At 42.3% G+C, this 25142-nt stretch overlaps 1 protein-coding gene across 5 annotated transcripts; it reads left to right on the top strand.

Annotated features, from left to right (window-relative positions):
• Positions 1-4394: 4394 nt before the first annotated feature.
• spaca6 (sperm acrosome associated 6) lies at positions 4395-24563 on the top strand. Of its 5 annotated transcripts, none has more exons than XM_054781840.1 (11): positions 4395-4443; positions 4618-4719; positions 14393-14479; positions 18348-18419; positions 18641-18664; positions 18754-18831; positions 19332-19435; positions 21729-21885; positions 22689-22869; positions 23036-23118; positions 24150-24563. In XM_054781840.1, exons 2-10 carry the CDS (start codon positions 4659-4661, stop codon positions 23109-23111), a joined length of 840 nt encoding a protein of 279 aa, XP_054637815.1. In that variant the 5' UTR covers positions 4395-4443; positions 4618-4658; the 3' UTR covers positions 23112-23118; positions 24150-24563. The 5 variants fall into 5 exon arrangements, with proteins under 5 accessions (XP_054637815.1, XP_054637816.1, XP_054637814.1 ...); XM_054781839.1 differs by having other exon boundaries at positions 4401-4443; positions 4618-4723; XM_054781842.1 differs by lacking the exons at positions 4395-4443; positions 4618-4719 and adding exons at positions 12631-12676; positions 12768-12796.
• Positions 24564-25142: the final 579 nt, after the last annotated feature.

The following is a 25142-nucleotide window of genomic DNA, read 5'->3' as shown; positions in this document are numbered from 1 at the left end:
GGAGAGAACACTTGTGATGCAGCCAACGCAAAGAGACATGTGGCTGTGGCGACCCTTAATGCAACATGGAGGGTAAACGAATATCTGTGTGAGTGTGTTGCCTCCAAGTCTGTACGTTGGATAGTTTGTTGGTTTGTAAGCAACCATGCTCTCTCTTTGTCGTTTTCTCTTCTAGTGCAGCAGCGTGGCGACAGCCCTGCAGAGACAAAAGGTTGCAGCGGTGCACCGATGTTCGTCAGGTAGGCAGACACACAACAATACGATAACACAATCAATATTCCCCTCTATGAGCTACGTGCCACTGGGCTGGCCACCTGGACCCGGTGTAGAGCATAGACTCCAATTCGTGGAAGGAACAGTGCTTGTAAGGTAATACTTTTAACATTCCCACACAATGGTGAAAGTAGCTGTATGTTTGTTTGTTGACAGTGACGCTGTTTATGCATGCATTCTTAAATGTGGCAGTGCACACGCCCGGTAAGCAAAAATGGTGCATCCTGTTTAAGACGCCTCATTTGTAAACGTGATTGGAAACGCTCATTATGAGATACGCTTTCCACTCTGACAGGTGAATGACTCAAATGAGCAGCTGTCAAAGCATTTCAAAGCGCAGACTGTTGATGTGGTACAACACACAGTGGGGAAAAATGTGTGGCATTCATTCTCATTGACTTGTTTAGTGAACATGAATGAAATATTTCACGTACCCAGGTCTCTCACCTATGTACTCACTCAGGTAACTTCATCATACCAGGCTGTTGTGATGTAGCTGTCACTTCCAACAAGAACGAAAAAGAAAATCACACGCTGGGGCCTGGAGCCCACAGAGTCCACCTGTGCACACACATGAATACAAGCACACGGCTGGTACATGCTGCACCTTCATTCCCGCTCAGGACTTTCATGCTATGACATCATGCCTGTACCAATTAAATGTGTTTATGTGCCTTTAACACACTAGGCACCCTGTTTCCCCCACTTAGTCTGTCTGCCAGTGGGGGGCGTCGGTTTTAATTGGAACGGTTAAAGCCACACATCAAATTGCTCAGACCCAGGCAGTTTTTTTTAGACAACATAAAAGAGAAATCCTTCTTCTTAAGTGTCATTTTGTTCCCAGGCAGCTGTGGAGAGATTTACCAGCTATGTACTTTTCTGTAAGGTGAGTGTGATTTATGTTGAGTCGTGGGCTATAATTCTGTCACTTTTTTGTGACTTCTATAACCATTTCACCTCACCGATCCTCTGTTACATGCTGCAATATGTCAATAAATTACATTTGAGGCATTTAACCCCACTTTTAAATGAATTGTCGCTCCTGATTTGATTGGGCTGCCTCTGCAACATGTCACTAATGCTGCGTTTATTTGTGCTCACTGTGAAATGTATTAGTTCTCCGTTACAAGCTCCCATGCCGAGCACAATGCATATGACATGAAGGCAGACACGATCACACGGCGATTGCTCACTTTAAATGAGGCGATCATTTTCGAGTCCGGGCTGCAGCAGACCATGAGACGGGTCGGTGCCGCAGAATCCAAAATGTGAGATGAGGTCATGTCTTTGTCTCGGCACAGCGACGACCGTGCGTCTTCTCCTCTTCGGAGGATCTATACATGTCGTTGTGAAAGATTTTTTGTTTCTGTCGTTCCAATGGAACCTTGGGTGGTGTGTATTAATTTCCAAGTATGCCCCTCTGTCCCTGAGACCCTTAACCTGTGAGGTCAAAGCAGGTCACAGGTGAGGTCCTCGGGAACAGGGCTGCATTCAGTTTCAACAACTCCTTCATGGCGTGGTTTTATTTGAGTTATCACGTGTCTGTAGTACTAATAAAGATAATGCATTTGTCAGATTGGACTTTATAAGTGGGGTTATAGTGGGATGAAAATGACATATTAGAAACACCTCCAACTGAAACACCACTGTAAACTATAACCAAAAAAAAGTTGGAAGAAACTTTAAGAAAAATATCATACGATTATGAAATAAATGCTGTTTTTAACAGTTCCTCTGAGGTTTTCTTTTATTTTAAAATTGCATGAAGCTCTCAAAGGCTGTATATGGCGGTTCTCCTCATAGCCTCACCTTATGATGTTTGAAAATGTTGCTAATGAAGAGTCCAATAAGAGTCGCCATGGGGTTTTGATCAAGATGGACAAGGAGAAGATGACAATGGCGCCTCCTGTAGCGCACACCTTCTAAGGGGGCTGACCCTTTTGGCTGGCTTTGTGACATACACCCTCAAGTGGAGGGGGCCAAGGAAGACAGCCAAGGGTCGTGACCCCGCCATACTTGTCAACATAAACAAAAAAAACAATCCTTGTGTACTTGTTACAAGATACGCTGATGTGTCAGTAAAAAGTTCTGTGAAATTGATGACAACTGTTTATTCTCTTTTATATCTTAAAGGCCACCAAACAAGCCGTTCGACAGTGTTTTTATTAGATGCTTTTCTATGTCTTACGGGCTAATGAAAAAAAGTGTTGTGGTGTTTTACAAATGTGTGAATAATCCCATTTTGGGCTCTCGTCAATGTAGTACATAAGGAGATTCAATCAAAGTGCCCTTGGCAGCACGCATAGTAGACAGACTGAACACACCCACCTCCCTCCTTTCTCTCTCTCTCTCTCGCTCTCTCTCTCTCTCTCTCTCTCTCTCTCTCACACACACACACAACACGCAATTGGGATTTTCCCTGTGCGCTTGCAAACTTTGGCAGTCCTGCAGCAGACTTTTGTCTAATATTGATTGGCTTGTCTGCGTGGAGACCGATGAAGGCATTAGTAGCCCGCTCACCCTGCCACTGGAAATATATTAAGTTGGCGTATTAGGCACCCTGTCTGGTTGCCATGGAGACGCGCCAGGAGTGAGGCAGGGGGAGGATGATGGGAGACAAGTGGGGGGGATACAGGATGTGATGAGGCAGCCGGCTTGATTTGTAGTCCTGCCTGCTCGCTCCCCCTTTTCCCTCCTCCCTTTTGTCACTTGTGGCCTCACTCACCTCTTCCACTTTCTTCCCTGCAGCCACTTTTTATTCCTCCATTGTCTCAAACATTTTTCTCACTCCCTATTTTGCCTCATTTGTTCACCTTCACCTGCAATAATGTTCTTTGCCTCTCCTTGCTGTTCCTTATTGACTTCTTTCTTTACCAGCGGTTAGACTTAAGGACATTTCTCTTGGGGTGTTCATATTGACACGCTTCCCTGCCTCCTCCCAATGTTTACATCAGCATTTAAACACTCTTTCTGTGCAACACCCCCTCCCCATCCATGGCTCGCGCCATCTCTGCTCTGCAGCAAAACTGGTGCATTGAGGCAGTGGGAAATAAGGACCAGAGCAGACAAAAGACGTGAGGGAGGTATGTGGATGCAACCTTCTTAATTATACTACGTGTTCACCACATGTGGATCACCAGTCACTTCATTAGGTACACAGCCATGCTCGAATGGGGGTCAATGCAAACAATAAAGGACAATAGACAATGTCAGAGAGGTAGGACGTGTTTCAGAATTTCTAAAATGCTATTAATCCCATTCTCTGAACCTAATGGCCTAAACTCACTCGAATCAAACACTCTTTCGGCCAAACACTACACGTCAACAACTGCAAAACTCAAGCTTTCAAGTCAGGACAAGTGGTATAGAAAATGGATGGATAGTTGGGTTTTGATAGAAAAGTTAGGTTTTTGGGATATGTGTTGTAAATAGGAGGAGGTTTTATGAAATGTGTTCTAGCAATTGGGAAAAACTAATTGTGATGGTACTGTAACTGCATAATATTGAGGAGTGTGTAATATTTTAGTATCATGATTTAGCGAGTGGGAGGGACAAAGTATTGCAAATACCTCAAAGTGTGACGTAGATATGTGCACAATATATTTATTACTGAAGTGTAGACCTGCACTGCATCATACCAAGAGCTGTTTCTAATATTGAGTCTGTTTTGAAGTTAGCTCTCGATATGATGCAATGCAACCACAGCATAGTTAAATTAATGTCCTTCTGACAGCATAAACCAGGGGTGCCCAAATATTTCCCACCAAGTGCCACATACTGAAAAATCAAAAGATGCAGCGGCCCATTTGTAAAACAGCTACAAATATGTTTATATATATTTAAAGACAACGCTTAATTAGTTATTAGTGTGCACTTTCAGCTTTTTCTCTTTACATTGTGCCTTTTTGTTTAATTTTTCCGTTTGTTTAATTTTATTTTTACATTGTGTCACAGTTAAAAAAAAAAACGAGTAGCAGGCATTAATGACCCCGGGCCACACTTTAGATACCACTGATGTAAAGTAAACCAAGATTTGTCCAAGTTTTAAAATACAAAATAAATTTCTTGATTTCCGACCCAGCAAAGTGCAAACGAACGCATCACGTAGTGTCGTCGCGATGACGTCACACGGGCCTCGCGCAAACGTTCGTCAGCAACATGTATGACGAGGTAAGAGTGACTTAGTGTGTAAATATGTTTTTTTTTTGGTTCAATTTGATACACTCGGGCCAAATGGCTTTCTTGTTGGCTTTGTGGTTGCTGTGTTTTAGTCTTATTTTCCAAGGGTCTCTGGGCTGCTATGATTGTTTCATTAATGTACATGAAAGTACTCTCCTATGTCAGGGCTACAAAACGACCGCAAACAACGTCCAGAGTGTGGGCGAATGCTTCAGAACACTGAAACGTCTTTTCACCGACAACTCCACAGTGATCCGGGCTGGCAGAGTAGGTATGAACACTTCTTTTCAATAAACACCAAACCCACAATCTTAATGAGATGAACAAGAGCAGTCACCAAAAAAAAATCTATATTATCGTGTTCAGTTGCGACTGACAGCAACCGTGTAGTTATACACATGCATTTGTTTTTGCACTTTTAACGCTCAACTAAAATATGAACACTTTTGTTATTCCCATTTTTTTCAGGAGCAGAATTAACAAAATGTCAAACATTTTCTATGTACATAAAAGGCCTATACAAATGTCTCAATCTGTGTTAGTTGGGTTTGGGTCTGAAAACGGTTCAGTATCTGAGACCTATTGCACAAAAGTAGGATTCAGAGATCAAGAATAAGTGACTAAGCTCAGCTCAACCAACCCAAAGCAAGAGCGTCTAGGCTTAATTGGTTGCACAAAGCCCAAGCCAGGATGAGTAGACACAGATTAATCAAGCCAGGTGAAACCAATCCCGAATCAGTGCACGTATTCGGCTTCCCTAAATAGAGCACTAGTATCGATCAGAGTCAGCGATTCACCGTGGCAACGAGAGCGGCGTACTTTTCCCCGACGGAAGCGGAAGTGTAAGTAGTACACAAATACACACTGAATGCTCCGTTGAAACCACCGTAATTACAACCCAAATAGTTAATGTTATGTTTGTTGCCTGTTTAACAAATCGAGAACAGCAGTGTACACTAATATAGTGTATTCTAATATATAGAACTCTTTGCTTTATTAGCAGCATATCACCGTCACTCGTTCGTAGCTTCAACAGTGTGTAAATTTCCGGTTTCCCCTCGAGCGCTACGGCTTCTGGGTAATGCAGTACACATCCGCAACCAACACAATTATATCTCCGAAAACGTGGTACCACTGTGATTGAGTCTGTTGAAATTGTAGGTGAAATTGACTGCAGATGAGAGGGAAATTGTGTAAGTATAACTCTGTCAGACTGTATAATTCCTTTATCTTGTAAATGTGTGTTTGTATTTATATGAGACATGTATTTTATATACAGCACGTGTACAATATCTCATAAATGATCTAATGATTGCCACAAAATCTAAAACCCTTTATGTACAATGATTGAAATAAACAATGACAAATGTTGAAATAATGACAGTGAGTGTAGTTGAATGTGATAACTGTGTAGTGGGCAGTGGATTAATTATTGGTTTCCGTTTATGGTGACTACTGATGGACATAAGGGATGAGATTAAATAGATCCTGGACCTTAGCTTGGTAGGGAGCAGACTAACTCACAGAATGAATCTTCATGGTAACTGTCAGAACATATTCCACTTTCCACTATCCCACTTTTGTGGAACCGGATCACAGATAAATTGAGCCAGGATAACCAAGATATCCCGGCTTAATCCCTTATCCTAGTTTTGTGAAATAGGCCCCTGTTGTGCCCACCATTCACAACAGGTGTGTGATCCATGAATAGATTGATAAATGTCCTGGGTGCAGTGGCGGTTCTAGCTATGGGCCTTATTGGGAGTTGCCCAGGACGGCATTCTCTTGGGGAAATGAAAATCTTATTTGTTTCTGCTCAGGCTCAGCCTCAGCATTTCCTCATCAAGTTAGGAGGTTTGTCGCAGATGGGAGCCCTCTACAGGCGGGATACTCGCTCCCCTAAAATAAAACATATTTCATTGTTACTATTATATTCATTATATCGCAGACCAAGAGTCTCAAACAAATGTTATTTCACAACGAAAATGTGAAATAAAAAGGAGGGAATTGTGAGTAATATGAGTTGGTTTAGCCTTGACGGTGGGAGATTACGATGACATGGATCATGGAAGAAAAAGTCAAAGCCACAATTTAGAAATAAGAGGAAAGAGAAAAAGGAGAAACGGGCCAAAGATAAAGGTATGGCACTGGAGCATCACTTTATTTACACCACATTATGGAATGCATATGATCAAATAAGGCTACAGGCTAACTGGTTTTCTTGACTGAGAGTTTTAATTGTGTCAATAAGAATGTAAATCAAATGCAATTTAAGTGGGAGGTTGTGCAATATTTTGGAGCACCTGCAGTTAAAAAAAACATTTGTAAACAATTGTGGGAATGTGTGTTGGGGTTGAGGAAAAGGGGGCTCGGTGGGTTGTATTTGAGGGATTTGTGCACTGCAAAAAATATTATTTTCCATTCCATTTGTGTTCAATTCAATTTCAGTTCAATTCCATTTATTTTTATAGCGCCAAATCACAACAGCAGTTATATCATGGCACTTTGCACATGAAGGTCACATTCATAAATGAAAACAGAGAACCAACTGAAACCCCACTTGAGCAAGCACTTGGCGACGGAGGCAAGGAAAAACTTCCTCTGGGGAAGAAACCTTGAACAAAACCCAGGCTCTGTGGGGATGCCGTCTGTCTCGACAGGTTGAGTTTAAGATATAAAAATAGAGGGATAAATGGTAGATCAAGTCAGAAATCTTAGTCTTAGTCGAAGGGACATAGAGGAGTGTCTCTGATACTTATCTACGTATCAGTTTGAACTATATGCTTTAGAAAGAAGTAGGTTTTGAGTTTTAAATAGAGAGAGAGTGTCTCCCTGAGTTGGGGAGATGGTTGCACAACAGAGGAGCCTGATAACTAAATGTTCTATCCCTCCCATTCTACTGTGGCAATCCATCCATCTTCTATGCCACTTATCCTCACAAGGGTCGCGGGTATGCTGGAGCCTATCCCAGCTGACTTTGGGCAAGAGGCAGGATATACCCTGGACTGGTTGCCGGTCAATCACAGGGCACATATAGACAAACAACCATTCACTCTCACATTCATACCTAGAGTCGTTATTTTGTTTGTTGTTTTTGGATTGTGGGAGGAAACCGGAGTACCTGGAGAAAACCCACACACGCACGGGGAGAACATGCAACATGCAAACCCAGATCTTCCCGATCTCCTGACTGTGTGGCCAACATGCTAACCACTAGGACACCGTGCAACCCAGGAGTGGCATGTAATTGTAAATTCTGGGAGCGCAGTGTTCTCCTGAGATGCTAGGATTCTAGGAGCTCTTTAAGATATACTGGCTAGGGGTGGAGGAATCGATTCTTAGATTGGTGATTATTAATCAATTCATAAATGACAATAATTGATGCTGACGGAACGGAAAGCGGAAGTGCTGCCCGGACAGTTTATGGTGGTGCACCTAAGACGCTACCAGAATGGCTGAGCGTAAACTCCGGCCCGCACGCGCTGGATTCAAAGCAAGCGTCTGGAAGCGCTTTGGCTTTCACGTAGTTGAAGGTAAAAATGAGCTGGATAAGAGCCAGACAATATACAAGCTTTGTCATCCAAGCTTAAAATATTTTGGGAACATGACAAATATGAAAAAAACATGGCATGTTTGCACTCGAACGAGGAGGGAAAACAGCCAGCTGAAGTTGCTGCTGACCACAGAACCATAGAGCAGGTGATAACTTTTTTGCCAGCCAACTCTGAAAAGGTGCTCTTATGTCACCGTAACGGCGCACTTTATTGCTGATGACGGAACCTAGCGTCTCGTGCTACAAACGAGAGGAATGAATGCAAGCCATACGGGTGCGAATATGGCTGAGCTGTTCAATAATCTTGCAGAGGCGTGTTGATTTCTTGTGGCCTATTCATTAGTATTTTTTGTATTTGTGAATAAGGGCAGCCTAGTTTTTTTTGGTTATTCATAATATACTGAAGTCTGCAAGCATTATTCTTACATGAAAGCTGCTGGTGCAGAAATCTATATTTTGCAAAGCTGTTTTTTAATTTCCAAAATATTTTTGCCAGATAATCTCTGCTCAGGATTTTTGTTTGAATTCAGGAGTCTTTATTATATATTTATGAATAATGGCAGTTTTTTATGTTGGATAGTCAGAATATACTGAAGTTTGTGTTAATTTTATACATGCTGCTACTGGCGCAATTTACTTTTACTGCTGGTTCTGTACAATGGGAAATATGTTGGTAGATGTAACCTTCCAATCATAAAGATAATGGAAGTAAATTAATCTGTTTCATGTTTATTTTAGTCGCACGGTGGTCTAGTGGTTAGCAGTTGGCCACACAGTCACAGTCAGGAGATCGAGAAGACCTGGGTTTGAATCTCCGTTGGGCATTTCTGTGTGGAGTTTGCATGTTCTCCCTGTGCGTACATGGGTTTTCTCCAGGTACTCCAGTTTCCTCCCACATTCCAAAAACATGCATGTTAGGTTAATTGATGCTTCTAAATTGTCCATAGGTATGAATGTGAGTGTCAATGATTGTTTGTCTATATGTGCCCTGTGATTGGCTGGCGACCAGTCCAGGGTGTACCCCACCTGTCGCCTGAAGTCAGCTGGGATAGGCTCCAGCATGCCCCCGCGACCCTAATGAGGAGAAGCGGCATAGAAAATGGATGGATGGATGTTTATTTTAATTGTGGATCATAACAAATATGCTTTGTTTTAGTAGTACACAGTGAGTAAAAATAAATTACATATAGAAAAAATGACGCATAAAAAAATGTACAAACTATTGGTGCCTGACCATGTAGTGCTTTATATGCAAGAAGGACACATTTAAATTGAATTCTAAAAATGACAGGTAACCAGTGCAGTGAGGCTAATACGGGTGAGATATGTTCTCTTCTTCTTGTTCTGGTTAAGATTCGTGTGGCATTATTTTGGATTAACTTAATGATCTTTAAAGATTTCTTCAGGTAACCTATTAACAGAGAGTTACAATAATCCAACCTGGAGGTCACAAAAGCATGAAGTTTTTCTACATCCGGTCGTAGCAGGAATTATTGTTTCATTCCATTCCATTTTCCTCCGCTTATTCAGGTCCGGGTCGCGGGGGCAGCAGTCTTAGTAGGGAAGCCCAGACTTCCCGGTCCCCAGCCACCTCCTCCAGCTCCACCGGGAGGACACCAAGGCGTTCCCAGGCCAGCTGTGAGACATAATCCCTCCAGCGTGTCCTAGGTCTGCTCTGGGGCCTTCACCCGGCTGGGCATGCCCGAAACACCTCACCAGGTAGGCGTCCGGGAGGCTTCCAGACTAGATGCCCGAGCCACCTCAGCTGGCTCCTCTCGATGTGAAGGAGCAGCGGCTCTACTCTGAGCTCCTCCCGGATGACTCATCTCTTAGGGTGAGTCTCGTTCTTTCGGTCACGACCCAAAGTTCATGACCATAGGTGAGGGTGGGAACATAGATTGAACGGTAGATTGAGAGCTTTGCCTTCCGGCTCAGCTCTCTCTTTACCACGATGGTCCGGTACAGCGACCGTATTACTGCAGACGCTGCGCCGATCCGCCTATCGACCTCACGCTCCAACCTTGCCTCACTCGTGAACAAGACCCTGAGATACTTGAAGTCCTCCACCTGGGGCAGGACCTCATTCCCAACCCGGAGGGAGCAATCCACCCTTTTTCCGACTGAGAACCATGGCCTCAGATTTGGAGGTGCTGAGTCTCATCCCAGAAGCTTCACACTCAGATACAAACCACCTCAGTAAACGCTGCAGGTCATCAGGATGAGGCCATCAGGACCACATCGTCTGCAAAAAGCAGAGACGAGATCCTAAGGCCCCCGAACTGGACTCCCTCGACACCGTGGCTGCGCCTAGAAATTCTGTCCATGAAAATTATGAACAGAATCGGTGATAAAGGGCAGCCTTGGCCAAGATTCACCGGAAACAGGCTTGACTTACTGCTGGCAATGCGAACCAGGGTCCTGCTCCGGTTGTACAAGGACTGAATGGCACGTAGTAGCGCGCCACCAATCCCATACTCCCGGAGCACCCACCACAGGACACCGCAAGGGAAACGGTCGAATGCCTTTTCCAGGTCCACAAAGCACATGTAGACCGGTTGGGCAAACTCCCAAGTACCCTCCAGTAGCCTTTCAAGGGTGTAGAGCTGGTCCAGTGTTCCGTAACCAGGACGAAAACCACATTGCACCTCCTGTAGCCAAGGTTTGATTAACGGTCGTACCCTTCTCTCCAGCACCCTGAAATAGACTTTCCCAGGGAGGCTGAGGAGTGTGATCCCCCTATATTTGGAACTCCGGTCACCCTTCTTGAAAAGGGGGACCACCACCCCAGTCTGCCAATCCAGAGGTACTGTTCCCGACTTCCACGCAATGTTGAAGAGACGTGTCAGCCAAGACAGTCCCTCAACATCCAGAGCCTTGAGGAATTCAGGGCGAAACTCATCCACCTCTGGAGCTTTGCCACTGGGGAGCGTTTTGACTACCCCAGACACCTCAGCCACAGTGATGGAACTGTCCGCGTTGGTGTCCTCAGCCTCTGCTTCCTCTATGGAAGGTATGTCAGTGGGATTGAGAAGGGCCTCAAAGTATTTCTTCCACCACCCAACTATATCCTCAGTCGAGGTCAGCAGGCCCCCGTCCCCACTGTAAACAGTGTGGACCGGGCACTGCTTCCCCTTTCTGAGACGCCGGACGGTTTGCCAGAACCTCTTCGAGGCCGACCAAAAGTTGTGTTCCATGGCCTCACCGAACGAGTTTTTGCCTCGACCACCGCCGAAGCCGCGTGCCGCTTGGCCTGCCGGTACCTATCAGCTGCTTCAGGAGTCCCACAAGCCATCCATGCTCCATAGGACTCCTTCTTCAGCTTGACGGCAGCCCTGACCTCTGGTGTCCACCATCTGCCACCGACCACCTTGCGGCCGCAGCTCCGATCGGCTGACTCAGCAATGGAGGCACAGAATAGAGCCCATTCGGACCCAATATCCTCGTCCTCCCCCGAGATGCAGGCGAAGCTCTGCCAGAGGTGAGAGCTGAAGACTCGCCGAACAGGAGATTCTGCCAAACGTTCCCAGCACACCCTCACTACACGTTTGGGTCTCCCAGGTCTGTCCGGCATCTTCCCCCGCCATCTAATCCAACTCATCACCAGGTGGTGATCAGTTGACAGCGCAGCCCCTCTCTTTACCCCCATGTCCAGAACATGCAGACGCAGGTCTGATGATACGATCATAGACCTGCGGCCTAGGGTGTCCTGGTGCCATGTGCACTTATGGACATCCTTATGTTCGAACATGGTGTTCGTGATGGACAAACTGTGGTTCGCACAGAAGTCCAACAACATCACACCGCTCGGGTTCAGATCGGGGAGGCCGTTCCTCTCAATCACGCCCCTCCAGGTCACACTGGATCCAGAACCAAAACTGTGGGTCGAGGTGAGTCCGACTATATCTAGTCGGAATTTCTCAACCTCTCTCACAAGTTCGGGCTCCTTACCCGCCTGAGAAGTGACATTCCATGTCCCAAGAACCAGATTTGGCTGCCGAAGACCAGGTCGCCTAGGCGCCCGCCCTCGACCACCACCCAAAGCGACCCAAAGTTGGTGGGTCTACGGGGGAGAGATCCCGTGTGGCTTGTTCGGGCTGAGCCCGGCCGGGCCCCACGGGTGAGAGCCTGACCACCAGGTGCTCGCGAGCCCCTCCCCCAGGCCTGGCTCCAGGGTGAGGCCGCGGTATCCCACGTCCGGGCGAGGTGCGGTCTCTCCTCTTGTGTTTGTTCATAAAGGTCTTCTGAATCATTCACCCAGGACTTGTTTGCCGTGGGAGACCCTACCATGGTAAGGTGGTGATTCACGGAGGAGAGGAATTATTGTATTTAATGTATAATTTAATATAGTTACCAAAATTGTCTTTGTAAAGAAAAAGTGGACGTGTGTGTGTTTATGTCGGCGGCACAGCATAGACATATGCCACAGCTTTGGGTTAGCGAGTTGGTTGCTCTCGATTGCTCTTTGGTTGCTTTAAAGCAGCTATATCATCATGGTAAGTTAGGCTAAACTCATGACCTTATATCCAGACTTTCAGCTTAAAATGAAAGCTATGAACCTGTTTCACTGTGTAAGATGGCATCACCATTTATTGAGAACCCGGTGGACGTGGGAGCAAGAATAATTTGAGGACCACTATGACCGGAGTGGCTACTTTGCGATCACACTGATCCGTGAGCATTCGCTGATTAAATTTTAGACGGTGACGAAGCTACGTGGTGGCCAGGGGTGCCCGTTACTCTCTCTCTCTCTCTCTACTTTCAGGTACTGTATCAACTTATGGCCACCCCTATGTGAGTAATGGTCTCACCTTGGCCACGCCAATGAAAAATTTCTGGCTCCGCCACTGATTCTAGAGATATAGATGTTCAGCTGAGGGAATACGCTGTATTTGCCCACTTTTGTGGCCGAGCATCAGGAATAAAATACAATATGAAATATTAATTCAGCCAAATCGTCGAGGTGAGACGTTAGCAAATGTATATGTCACAGCAGTCCTTGCGTACTCACCTTGTTAGTCTCCTTATATTACAATATTTGGTGGAGGAATAGCACTCTGAGGGTCAACTGCAACTAAACACTTCTTTATTCTAACAAAAAGGAAAAAATTGTCACAAAGAAAAAAAGTCACCACAAAACATGTCAAGCATTATAGAGTCGTAAAATATGAACACAGTACAGACATATTTCAAATGAAAAAAGACTGTTGTTGCTCCAATTTATTTATTTTTTAAATGGATAAGTGTTAATATGTCACTCGTGCACTTGTTCGATTGGCGGCGACAGTGTTGCTTGCGGCAGTGGTAATTTTTTTCAACTACTCATAATGCTTCACAATAATTACTTGCTCATCTTGTGTAAAATACACCGGCTGGGATTGCCTCGTTTTTTTGCACAGAAGTAGAATAATATGACGTCAAACGCCCCCTTTTATGTGAACGCACTAAGCACAAAGCTGAGAACTGGACTTGACAAAGTAAGTTGATAATCACTGCTGCAGTACCGTTTAACTCAGTCTGGGTAACCTACGTTTTGTTGAGCTGCATCTTGCGCACACAGTCTGAGTTTATTGAGCCACTTTTGCAGTCCCCCCCACCAGTTCAATTACACTTGGTATTTTAAACAGTCCTCTTCATCATGCTGTTTACATTGTGACATCATGAGACAAAGACAACACCTAACAATTGATCAACAGTGCCTCTTCTTTGCCAGCTTTCTGTAGGCAAACTTTCTGTAGGAACCATACATTAATTTTGTTTTGTGTTTGCTTTTCTAAGCTGTTGCGCATGTGCACACAAGTAGTGGCATCACCGGTGTCTGTGGGTAGCACTGGGGGGTGTGGTGTTTATATTAGCGGGTGTATGCACCTGTGTAGATTGGCTTGGATGATGATGGGGTGAGCTTGGGAGGACAAACTTTTTGTTGACCCTTGTCGTCATCACCAGTATCTGTGAGTCATGTAATGCATTGTTTGGATGTACCATTGCTTGGCTTAAGAATAGCAACGAACAAAATTAAGTACTGGAAACTTCTAAGCTTGTGAAGTGGAGCAATTCAACAATTTTATGTGCAAGTGTTCCGTGTGCAGTGTGTCATCAATGTGAACCTCATGTTGTAGCCCGTCGCGACATTTGGATGGATTTTTATGCTTAATGCCGCAATACTTTCTGTGAACATTTTTGATAGTGTTGAGCTTACACAACATTTACATGTATTTCATTATTTCTAATACATCCCAACATACCATTGCAATTCTAAAGATGCCATGCATATTTCCCTTGGAGGCTATCAGAAGTCAAAACTAGGATGCTTACTAAGTGCTTTGAGGTGTTACCATGGCAGATTTCACCTTTAAAAAAAATGTTGGTTCTGTGTGTGTGTGATGACAGGTGAAGACGGTGACAAACAACTGAAGAAGATCATGCAAGCACAGATCCTTCCCCTAGTGAAGGAGTTTGAAAATAAAAGCAATTATGGTAATATAGGGGTGTCACAAAATCTCGTGTCACAACATCTAGCGAGATTAAAACGTGATGAGATTTCTCATTCAAAAAAATGTATTATCTAAATAAACAAATAATCACACAAAATTAAAATGAACTCGATAATTTTGTTGGCCTCGATATAGTGCCATGTGTCTGTTTTGCTGCCCTCGATTTAGTGCCATGTGTCTGTTTTCCTCTTGCATCCAAACAGGCACACAGAGGGTTCACTCTGTGCTTGTTTTCAGACTGTGGTCGCCTTTGCTTTCATAAAACAACAGCTTGAACGAAGTGAGCTCTCTTGTCAGTCATACAGTCTCTTTGTCTCTGTGAGGGGACGCGGGGGCCGCTAGCATACACACAGCAGAAGAGTGAGCAATGCAAGGCAACATAGTAGAAATTAGGAATGAAAAATATGCTTGCAAAGCCAAATGCTACAACCTCAGTGTGGGAATGTTTCAACTTCCACCAAATGAGTAAGGTGAGCCCATCAACACGGATGATGCATATGCCGAATTTGTTCACAAAAAGGCTATGCATCTCCCCACCAAAAACGTAACCACCAACACAGTTTTCCCATGAGGAAAAACCTACACATCAAGATGCAGAGCCTTTGTCCCAACAGTCAACTCTCACTTAGATGATTGGTCAACAAGAAATACGGAACAGTGCAAAATGGTGTGAGCTCACAGAAAGTGTACTTTTAAATTGCAAAAGACATGTTGTTCTTTCAATAGTTGAAAAGCCAGCATTTCATGAAATGCTGCAAACGTTTGACAGACAGAAATGAATTGCCTGTGAGAAAATGCATGTCACAAACGGCAATTCCACAGCTTTACAAAGTGAAAGATGACATATTAAAGGAAACTGGATTATTATGATATATCCATGTATATCATTACACTAAGTCCCCAACTAACAAACACAATTGGTTCCAGACGACCGTTCTTAAGTCGAATCGTTCTTAAGTCGGGGAAAAGGTAATATTACCAATGATATCGGTACTACATGTACGTGTATACATATACAGTATATGCGTATGTATGTAAATATGAGTTTGGATGTAGTGGTAATATTAAATGAGGATAATTAATGAAAAAAACAATAATAAAAGTGATATAATAATACGTAATGATAAATGTTATTTACCTTTGAAGAGGAGTGGTCAAGCATACATCGTTGGTGGTAGTGGTGGAGCAGGAGGAGGAATTATTGAAGAAAGGACAAATCTTCGTCGTTGTTAGACTCCTTTTTGTAATGATAGTGGATGCCATTGGTACAGAAGTCTTCACATGTTCCATAATTCGAACCTTGCCTTTGTAAATTGTTCCTATGGTTGAGCGATTCACTCCATAAGCACGCGCTACATTAGCCATTTTCTCGCCACCGTCCAACTTCCTGATGATGGCCACCTTTGTTTCCATAGACATTGCTTGATGTTTCCTGCCACTACTACTAGCACTTGCACTCGATTTATCAGCCATGATAACGGATAACAAACGTCTATGTAAAGTATTGAATGGGGTACAAACGGCGTGCTCTGCGATGTTATCAGCGACAAGTGCAGATGAACTGAGAAAGATCGCGCAAGAGGGATGCTGCTACCCACCATTCATAGCAGCGGAATGGCGTGCAATGCAAAAATAGCGCCTTTGTATTTCGAAAAAATGTAAGTGACAAAATATGGCAATTAAAAAAAAAAAAATCATGAAAAAAATTGACCTGTTGGCTTGTGTTCGTGTCTACGAGTGTTCGCATTTCGGATGTTCGTTAGTACGGGATTAGTGTATTATCATAACGTGTGATTCATTTGATCTCAAAATAATTCTGACAATAATATCTTTTAAAATAAGCATTTCAAAATGCACCCGCATTGTTTGTGACTTGATTCAATTCAAAAGTCTGTTTGTCCGGTCATGCATTTTTTCATTGTTCTTTTCATAAAAATAATGTTAAAATCCCATCTTGTCTCGTATACTCAATCTCGTGTATCGTGTCTCGTAACGAGTACAGTTAGTACAGTAGTACATTACTCCTAATTGACATTTTATTGTTGCTCTGTAATGACATTTTAATGTTTTTCATAAGTGGCATTTAACATTACTTCTAATTAATATTTTCAACATTATTTCTAAGGAACAATTTAATGAGACTGTGCAATATTGTAATATTTCTCATCAGTGATTTTTGCTCCTAAATGGCATTTCATGTTACTACAACATTATATTTTAACATTACAGTGTTCTCTCGCTCTAAATCCTTTTTGTGGATTTGCTGTTTCGCAGATTTTTTTTTTTTAATTATTTTTATTACAGTGTATGAATGCGGTTACAGGCCGAGCTTTGAGTGTCTCTCTTTCCTCTAGTCTGCCTGCACTGCCCATTGTTTTCTGCATCCTGATTGGCTGTAGACCATTGCCAATGAACCTCCTTAGTGCCGCCCTGCCATGTTGCTAGCTTGTAAATGAATCTTCGGTTCAAAGGAGGAGGACTGCAACAGAAATGGAATACGTGTGAGTGACTTCATAATTGTTGGTCGTTAAAATTCAAACAAAGGTTTGAACTATTTTGAGAGTGTTTAAACCAAAGAGAAATGTGAGAATGTTATTGCCTGTCTGAGAAAAGTTTCTAATGTGTATGGCGAGGGGTTTTACAAAAAAAAGTTGGCTACTTCGCGGATTTCACTTATTACGGGCTATTTTGTGAACTTATCCCCCGCGATAAACGAGGGAACACTGTGCTCCTAGTAGGCATTTAATGTTACTCCAAAATTGAAATGTTGTTTGTAAATGGTATTCTAACATTACTCCTCAGTAGTGTTTTAACATTACTCTTTAATTACATTTTAATATTGCTGCTGACATTTACATTTAAAAGCTCCTAATTAAAATTTTAACATTGATCCATTGCTCCTAAACGGCATTTGATGTTACTGCTACATTATATTTTAACATTATATAATTGAACTTTACTCTTGGATAGGGATGTAACAAGACACCTCAAGAGATGATGCACGAGATTGGGTCCACGAGAAGAACAAGCTTTTTTTATTTAACCGAGTCACAAAACAATGCAGTTACGTTTTTAAATTGTCCCACAAATTGATGCTTAACGAAATTAACATTTTTTGAGAGCAAATAAACCATGAATGTTGTGATAATATATAATAATAATACATAATGATATAATAATGCAATATTTCCTTTTAATATGTCATCTTTCACTCAGTGAAGTTGTGCAATTGCTTTTTGTGACATGTATTTTCTCACAGGCAATTCGCACTGTCTGTAAAACGTTGGGAGCATTTCTTGAAATGCTGGCTTTTCAACTCTATTAAGGAGCAGCATCCCTCTGCCCCCATAGACAAAGGTATGGCTTACAAGAAGCATCTAGATGCTGAAACCAATGCAAAGAGTGAACCCTCTTCCTGCCTGTTTGGATGCGACAGACAAGGAAAAGAGACACGCATGCACATGGCAGTATTATTCAGCACATTTCAATTTGTGAGTAATCTCATGAGAAAGCTCATCACGTTTTGATCTCACAAGATCTCGTGGCAACAAATCTCGTGAAACCCCGACTCTTGAATAACATTCTAACATTGCTCCTAAATGATAATGGAATGACTCCAAAATGATTTATAAACATTACTCTTGAATAACATTTTAACATTGCCCCATAATGACTATTGTAACACTGCTCCTAAATAATATTCAAACATTACTCCTAAATGACATTTGATTATTGCTTCTAAATGCTATTTTAGGCATCTGAATTATGTCAGCTCAGAAATTGATATGTGGGAATTTCACAGTATTAGAAATGTTGAGGCAGATGTGTGTGTCGTCCTCTTGGCCCATCAGACACAGAGTATGAGAAGAGGTTGCAGACAGCAGCAGACAATTTCATCGCCGCAGCCTCCAAACTGCCTCGAGGTGAGACGTTGTCTCCTCCCCTTCCCTTCATCTTTTCCTCCATGGTGAAGCCCACATTGAGTCATTATAGCTCCCTCTGATCTCTGTGCTCTCACTGTAATAGGCTAGTTATGTTATCACAGCTTTTCATGCACTGTGGAGAAGACAAGAAGCCGTCAGGTTGAGCAACTTGTGAATACTTACTGTGCTAATCCCAATGAACTGTGTGTCCTTTGTTTCAGTCACTGGATGCATCCCCCCATGTGGTTAGTGCCTTTTATCCTCTTAAAACCTTCACTTCGCAGAATGCCTCATGATAATTGTTTATGTTGTAATGCTTCATTGCTTCCACTAGGTTTTCAGATCAAAGGTGCAGTTTATAACTGTATTAGTTGCAGTTATGATTCCTGTCCATTCCAACTTGACTGTCCAGGTGAGATTCTCCAAGATGTTATATCACAATTTTTTTTTAACTTATTGGGGGGCGGGAAGCAGTAGCAATCCAAGCTTGACACATTCTTACATAAGTCTGATTTCACTCTCACAAGCACCCTTGATCCTGGAAATTCTCTGCTTTTGATCCTTCAAATGCTCTTAGCACAAAGTCAGGATTTGGAGAAAGAGACTGAGGCAAGGTTTTATTTCCGCACATTATATCTTTTGCACATAGCCTCCAAGGTTCCACTTAAAGCCCTCGGCTTCTTTATGCAAGGTGACAAGTTGACTCCCACACACTGGCATCGTCTCAAGCCCATACAGCACAGTTACTGTTCACTTTGACTCCACTCAGAGACTCTCCTAAAGTCATACCATTAAGAAGGACTCAGTCTGTAAAGGTTTCCCTCTGTGACGGTTATTTGCAGCATATGTGTATGTATAGTATTTATATGTGGATATGTTTATGTGGGTTCCCATATGTTGTTGTTATTTCAGTTAAGAGAATGACGGTAGCAGAGAACAACCGGACCCAAATGTCGTGCCAAGTGCCATTTGCGTTACCAAGCAGCATTGAGATAATATGGAGGTTTGCAGCAGAGGTAGGTGACCTCTGCTGGATAGGGCACTTTCAAATGTCTGCTTGTTGACTTTGACGTACAATCTGTAGCACGTTCTCAGACTGACTGGCAGAAAGACTCCAATCTTGGTCACACAACATCCTAACTTGTGTTTTCCAGTGAGATGGTGTTCATTCATTTGCAGTGAAACACAGACGGTCAAACGCCGTCCCTTCTGGGACACCGATTTCCAATTTGTTCAGATGTTTTAAAATCCCATGCTCACTTCCATCATTAAATCTTTTGTAGCTGCGCAGGCAGTGTTTTAAGTAACATTTTAACACGTAACGTACATCTGTCATGCAAGTACAAAGACAAATTATCAACTGTAGAACGTAAAAACTATTTTGACAGGCACTGACAAAGGTGCTTAGGTGGTGAGTCAGTTCACATTTAGACTAAATCAAGCGTAATTTTATTTGGCTTTATTATTGTCAACTTGTTTTTGCATTTGGACAGAAACATTTTTTAATTGTTCAATGTTTCAATCACAGTTTTCCTTCTGGGTTTGTCTTACAATTAGGGCTGCCAAATACTAACATTTTAAATCAAATTAATTACAGTTTGTAAATTAATGAATTACAATTAATCACCATTTGCAGTATATCTGAAATATGCCCATTTTAATTGTATTTTTTTAGTAAGACGATAAATGATAGGACAGTATTACCGTAATTTCTGGTGTATAAGCCGCTACTTTTTTTCCTCATGCTTGGAACCCTGTGGCTTGTACAGTGATGCGGCTAATTTATGGGTACAACTAAAGTTCCCATGATGTTTAGAGTGCATCTTCAGGAAGTAGTGAAGTGTACGATAATATCACGTTTTGAAGTCTTATGCAGCAAGTGGGTTTTAATCTGACAAATATTAAGTAAATTGGATCAAGGGTAGAATAACTACAGCTTCTGTTTGGACTTTCAGGACCGCCAACTGTCACGGTTGTAACACTTGGTTTAGCGTAGGTTGATTGGCAATGCGAGGTGAAGACCATCAACATTGACGGACTTATTGGCTCATAATGGCTACTAAAAAAAATCATCCATCGTGGAAGTATTTTGAAAAGGTTAAAGGTGACTCAACAAAGTGAAGTGCAACTTGTGTCAGCAGCTTATATATCACGCGGCATATACTGTATCATGCAATAACCAACATGGTGTATCATTTAAAACAGGTAAGGCTGTTGGGCCAACTTCATTTTATATCCCGACAGTGAATTTTAATGCAATAAATTAGGCTACTAACAGAGTTTTGCCAAGCTGTTGTTTTTCAAACAATCTTGTTCCTATTTTATGTGCACTTTGCTGATGTGTGCCGACAGTGACCGTGTTTGAGTTTGTTCGTCTTTCTTTCTGTGTCACTAAATAAATATAGGTACTGTTGTTGCACACCTATCATGTTATTTGTTTATCTGAGTGTTTTAGCCTTTTTCTTTCAGGTGGATAAAGTTGCAAATGTGATCTGTTTATTTGTCGGGATAATCATAAGCTCTGGTCTTTAAAAAAATGTGATTTAGGCGACTATGGACAAAATGTAACGAATCAGATTCCACTATGAAAATCCTTAGTTGAGGACAGCCCTACTGCTGTTGATGTGTTAACTTAGGAATGAAGTTCAAACATTGTATCAGACTGGATACATCTATGGGAACGATACACGTGCGTCTGTCCACCGTCATAACAGAGAGGTGTGATTTGCCATGATGTACATGTGTTAATTACGGTAACAATTTTAACATAAATTAGTAAACACAGTTAACACATTATTTTTCACAACCCTACTTGGAGTATATGTTCAAATATCGCCAGACGTCACACTTTATAGCCAAAACCCAGGATTTGGTGAGTCATAGATGCATTTCAACTAAAGCAACTAAACATCATTTTTAACAGTTGAAAAGCATGCGCCGATATGAACTTTGTCCTCAACAAACCTCAGAGTGTTTGGCCTTTGACCTTGTGCAACCTGTGCTATCCTGTAAATATGCTGAAGTATTCTGTTCCTTTGGCAACCTTAGGAAGAACACTATTTCCCTACAGAGCAAACAAAGAGTCGTCAGGAACAGGAAATCAGAAATCATGTCTCACAAAAGTCCTTGTGAGACATGTTTATTTAAACACAGTAATACCTGTAGCTTTTTCTTTCCGTCATGTTGGGTCACTGCTTCACTTGCCCCTAATTAAAAATTGCCCCTGACAAACAAGTACAGTACTTGTAAGGCGTTTTTCCTCGCAATTGCAGAGTAGACGCTACAGTAGAGTAAAGTGTTCTTTGGCAGGTGGAAACTCTGGACGTGGACGAGTTTCAAGAAACGCCAATAGGCAAGGACATGCTTTATTCCATCCCATCGACCAGGATGCATCATCAGGGCACATACCGGTGTGAAATCTACACGAAAGGAACTTCTATTGTCAGACTTTACTACTATCTCACAGGTACATACTGTAGTTGTGAACATGCTGTACTAATTTCATGTTATGTTGATACGATATTGTTGAAAATCAGCAGCTTACTCTCAGCAGTTGGCTGACTCTTGGAACTGGTAGAATTCATTTGAATTGGTTGTGGTGACTTAGACATATCCAAATAACTTGTACTTAGGTACAATTGTTTGAACCAATGATCTTGGAATTTGCAGCGCTTCAGAAATGGCCCAAAAAGAAACTTGCGTAAATCCGCCATTGTTCTAAGTATTGGTCCATCCAATGCTTGCTGTCAAAGAAATCCTTTTTACGCTGCCAAAGTCAACCATGATAACTAACAAGAAGTTAATAGAGCTTGACCTTGTCAAGTTAAGACATTCTAGAACTTTCCGAACCACTTACCGCCACTGATCACAACTGTATGTGCTGTGAAGTGTAATCATTGAATGAAACAAGTTCACGTGCAGTGTAGATGTCTGGATATGTATGCCATGTACAAATACTGTTGGATGTGTTTGATGGAGCGTGACAGAAACAAGTCCACACCGGAGTTTACACTGAACAAATGCAGGCCAAAGTAACTCAGAAGTGTAACTTATTTTAGTGTTGAGTAGCAAACTAAGGTCTGGAAGAAAAAGAAAATCGTGCATCATGATTACAACTAAGAGGTGCATCAAAAAAGTTATCATTGGTGAGCGTGTGAATCTAATATTTACTGTATAGGCCACCATTTCATTTTCCCCAGTAGTCTTTTTCGCATTTTACTTGTTCTTCATACTTGTGTGTTCTTAATGTGACTGTTTTCCTTCTTCGAGTGACCCCCCACGTTGTGGTAGGCCATTCCGAGCTGCAGGAGATATTTGAGCTGTCTCTGCTCCCAGGAGGGAGGTTACACATGGAGCCTGGTGCTCCTCGCCCCTTTCAGCCCCTTCCGTCACTCGTGCTCATTGCCATCTGCTTTACATCTTTGCTGCTCCTCCTAATGCTCTCCTTGGGGTAAGACCAGGCTATGATTTGCTTATTAAAGGAACTGAACAGCAAGTAAACGTGTTTATACTGTACATACACCTCTCCATTAAATTCCACATGCAGCTGGCTTTTTGTTCGTCGTCACACATTTTAGTAGCTTCCGTATCCTAATGTTTTTCTTTGGCACTTGCAGCACTCTGTTGTTGTGGTCAACAACGAAGACAAGAAGTGGCAATGAACGCACCCGCGGAATTGAAAATTTAGGATGATGCGCAGGTATGAAGAAAGGCTGTATTTCATTCTTTTCACCACCAGAGGGAGACAGACTCGCAGCAGTTTTTGGGCATAGCAAGGTTAATAATAGTAATGATTAAAATTAATCTCGATGGGAAATTCAACATGCACCCCTAAATTATATTGGTTATAAATTATAAATATTATAAATTATTATTAAATGTCATAAATTACATATTTTCAGTTGCCCTGTGATTGACTGGCGACCAGTCCAGGGTGTACCCCGCCTCTCGCCCAAAGTCAGCTGGGATAGGCTCCAGCATACCCGGCATAGAAGATGGATGGATGGACATATTTTCAGTCTAGGGTAATTTTCATATCTGGCTATGGTCATGAGCTTTGTGGGTAGTGACCGAAAGAACAAGATCGCGGGTACGAGCGGCCAAAATGAGTTTTCTCCGTAGGGTGGCTGGGCCCTCCCTTAGAGATAAGGTGAGAAGCACTGTCGTCCAGGAGAGACTCGAAGTAGAACCGCTACTCCTCCCCATTGAGAGGAGCCAGATGAGGTGGCTTGGCCATCTGGTCAGGATGCCTGCCTCCCTGGGGAGGTGTTCAGAGCAAGTCCGATCGGTAGAAGGCCTCGGGGAAGACCCAGGACACTTTGGAGAGACTATGTCTCCCAACTGGCCTGGGAACGCCTCGAGATCTGCTGGGAGGAGCTGGACGAAGTGGCCAGGGAGAGGAAAATCTGGGTCTCCTTGCTTAGGTTGCTGCCCCCGCGACCCGATCTCGGATAAGCGGTAGAAGATGGATGGATGGATGGATGGATGGATGGATATTTTCAATTGTTTTTAAAATGTACCCGGAATCATATATTTTAACGCTGTATTTATGTTTATCATGTGTGGTCATGTTACATTAAACTTTACGGAGGCAGCAAATAAAATCAAGCTTATTTATAATGTGACAGAACATATTTTACTTTGACAAACGATTGATTTTTAGTAAAAAGTATATTTGCATAATTCAACGCGGTAGAACTAATACCACCATATTGTCTATTTTCCTTGCAGTATCTCTTTTGGCCACAGGGAGGCAGCAACATGGCGGAAACAGCCAATATACACTACACTTGAGCCTGTTGTCATCTCATTAAGGTCGTGGTGCTGAGCTTTGGATGCTGAGAAGTGAATCATTTCTGAGGAAGTGTAGAAGTATTTGCTGAACACCTTTTGATGAAATATGTGACACTGTAGATGTTTAGACTTTATATATGCTGACATATTAATCACAAAAGGTAAAGGGGCATGCCTCTCTAGACAATGATTGTGTCAGAGGGCCTTTGTGGTCAAGTCAAGTAGTAATTAAGTTGCATAATATTTACATACATTCAAGGCTGTTGTGTTGTGGTCATGGAAAACTGTAAATGTAATGATACATAATGAATTCGACTAATATGATTAATTGCTTGTTGACTTTGTATGTGGTGTTATTGTACCCTATTCATATTCTTCACCGGGATTTGGACAATGACAAACTTTCAGCTTTAAAATGTTTTCAGCTTTAAAAAACACGTAACATTTAGAGCAGTGGTTCCCAAACATTTTACAGTCGCAGACCCCTTCAGACACATGACCTGAAGCCACACACACACACCTTTTTATCTTAACTTGAAATATTGAACATAAGTATTTTCTGCACGGTCACATTTTGATAATAAAATAATCTGACATGAGCACTGATAGATAAGTAATCATCCTACATATCTTTTATTCCAGTCTGATGTTGGCATCCTTCCCTTTGAATGGATTGGATTTGTGCATCCCTTTTTTTGTCCACTCATCGATGGTTATGGTTTAAGTCTGCATATTAAATTAATATCAAACTGAAGGGGAAAGTTTAACAATCACAATAAAGCAGCATCCGAAGTACAAAAATACATACACGATAAAGCCTCATTTTTGGGGGAATGCCCACTCACAGTGACCGGTTTTCACAGCTGCGCTGTGCGGGGATTGGAACACCAATGTAAATGAAATCTTCAAGATGAAACACTCTTAATGCAC

Source organism: Dunckerocampus dactyliophorus, chromosome 7, assembly GCF_027744805.1.
Source record: "Dunckerocampus dactyliophorus isolate RoL2022-P2 chromosome 7, RoL_Ddac_1.1, whole genome shotgun sequence".
Taxonomy (NCBI): Eukaryota; Metazoa; Chordata; class Actinopteri; order Syngnathiformes; family Syngnathidae; genus Dunckerocampus; species Dunckerocampus dactyliophorus.
This window is presented reverse-complemented; position numbering and strand designations above follow the sequence as displayed.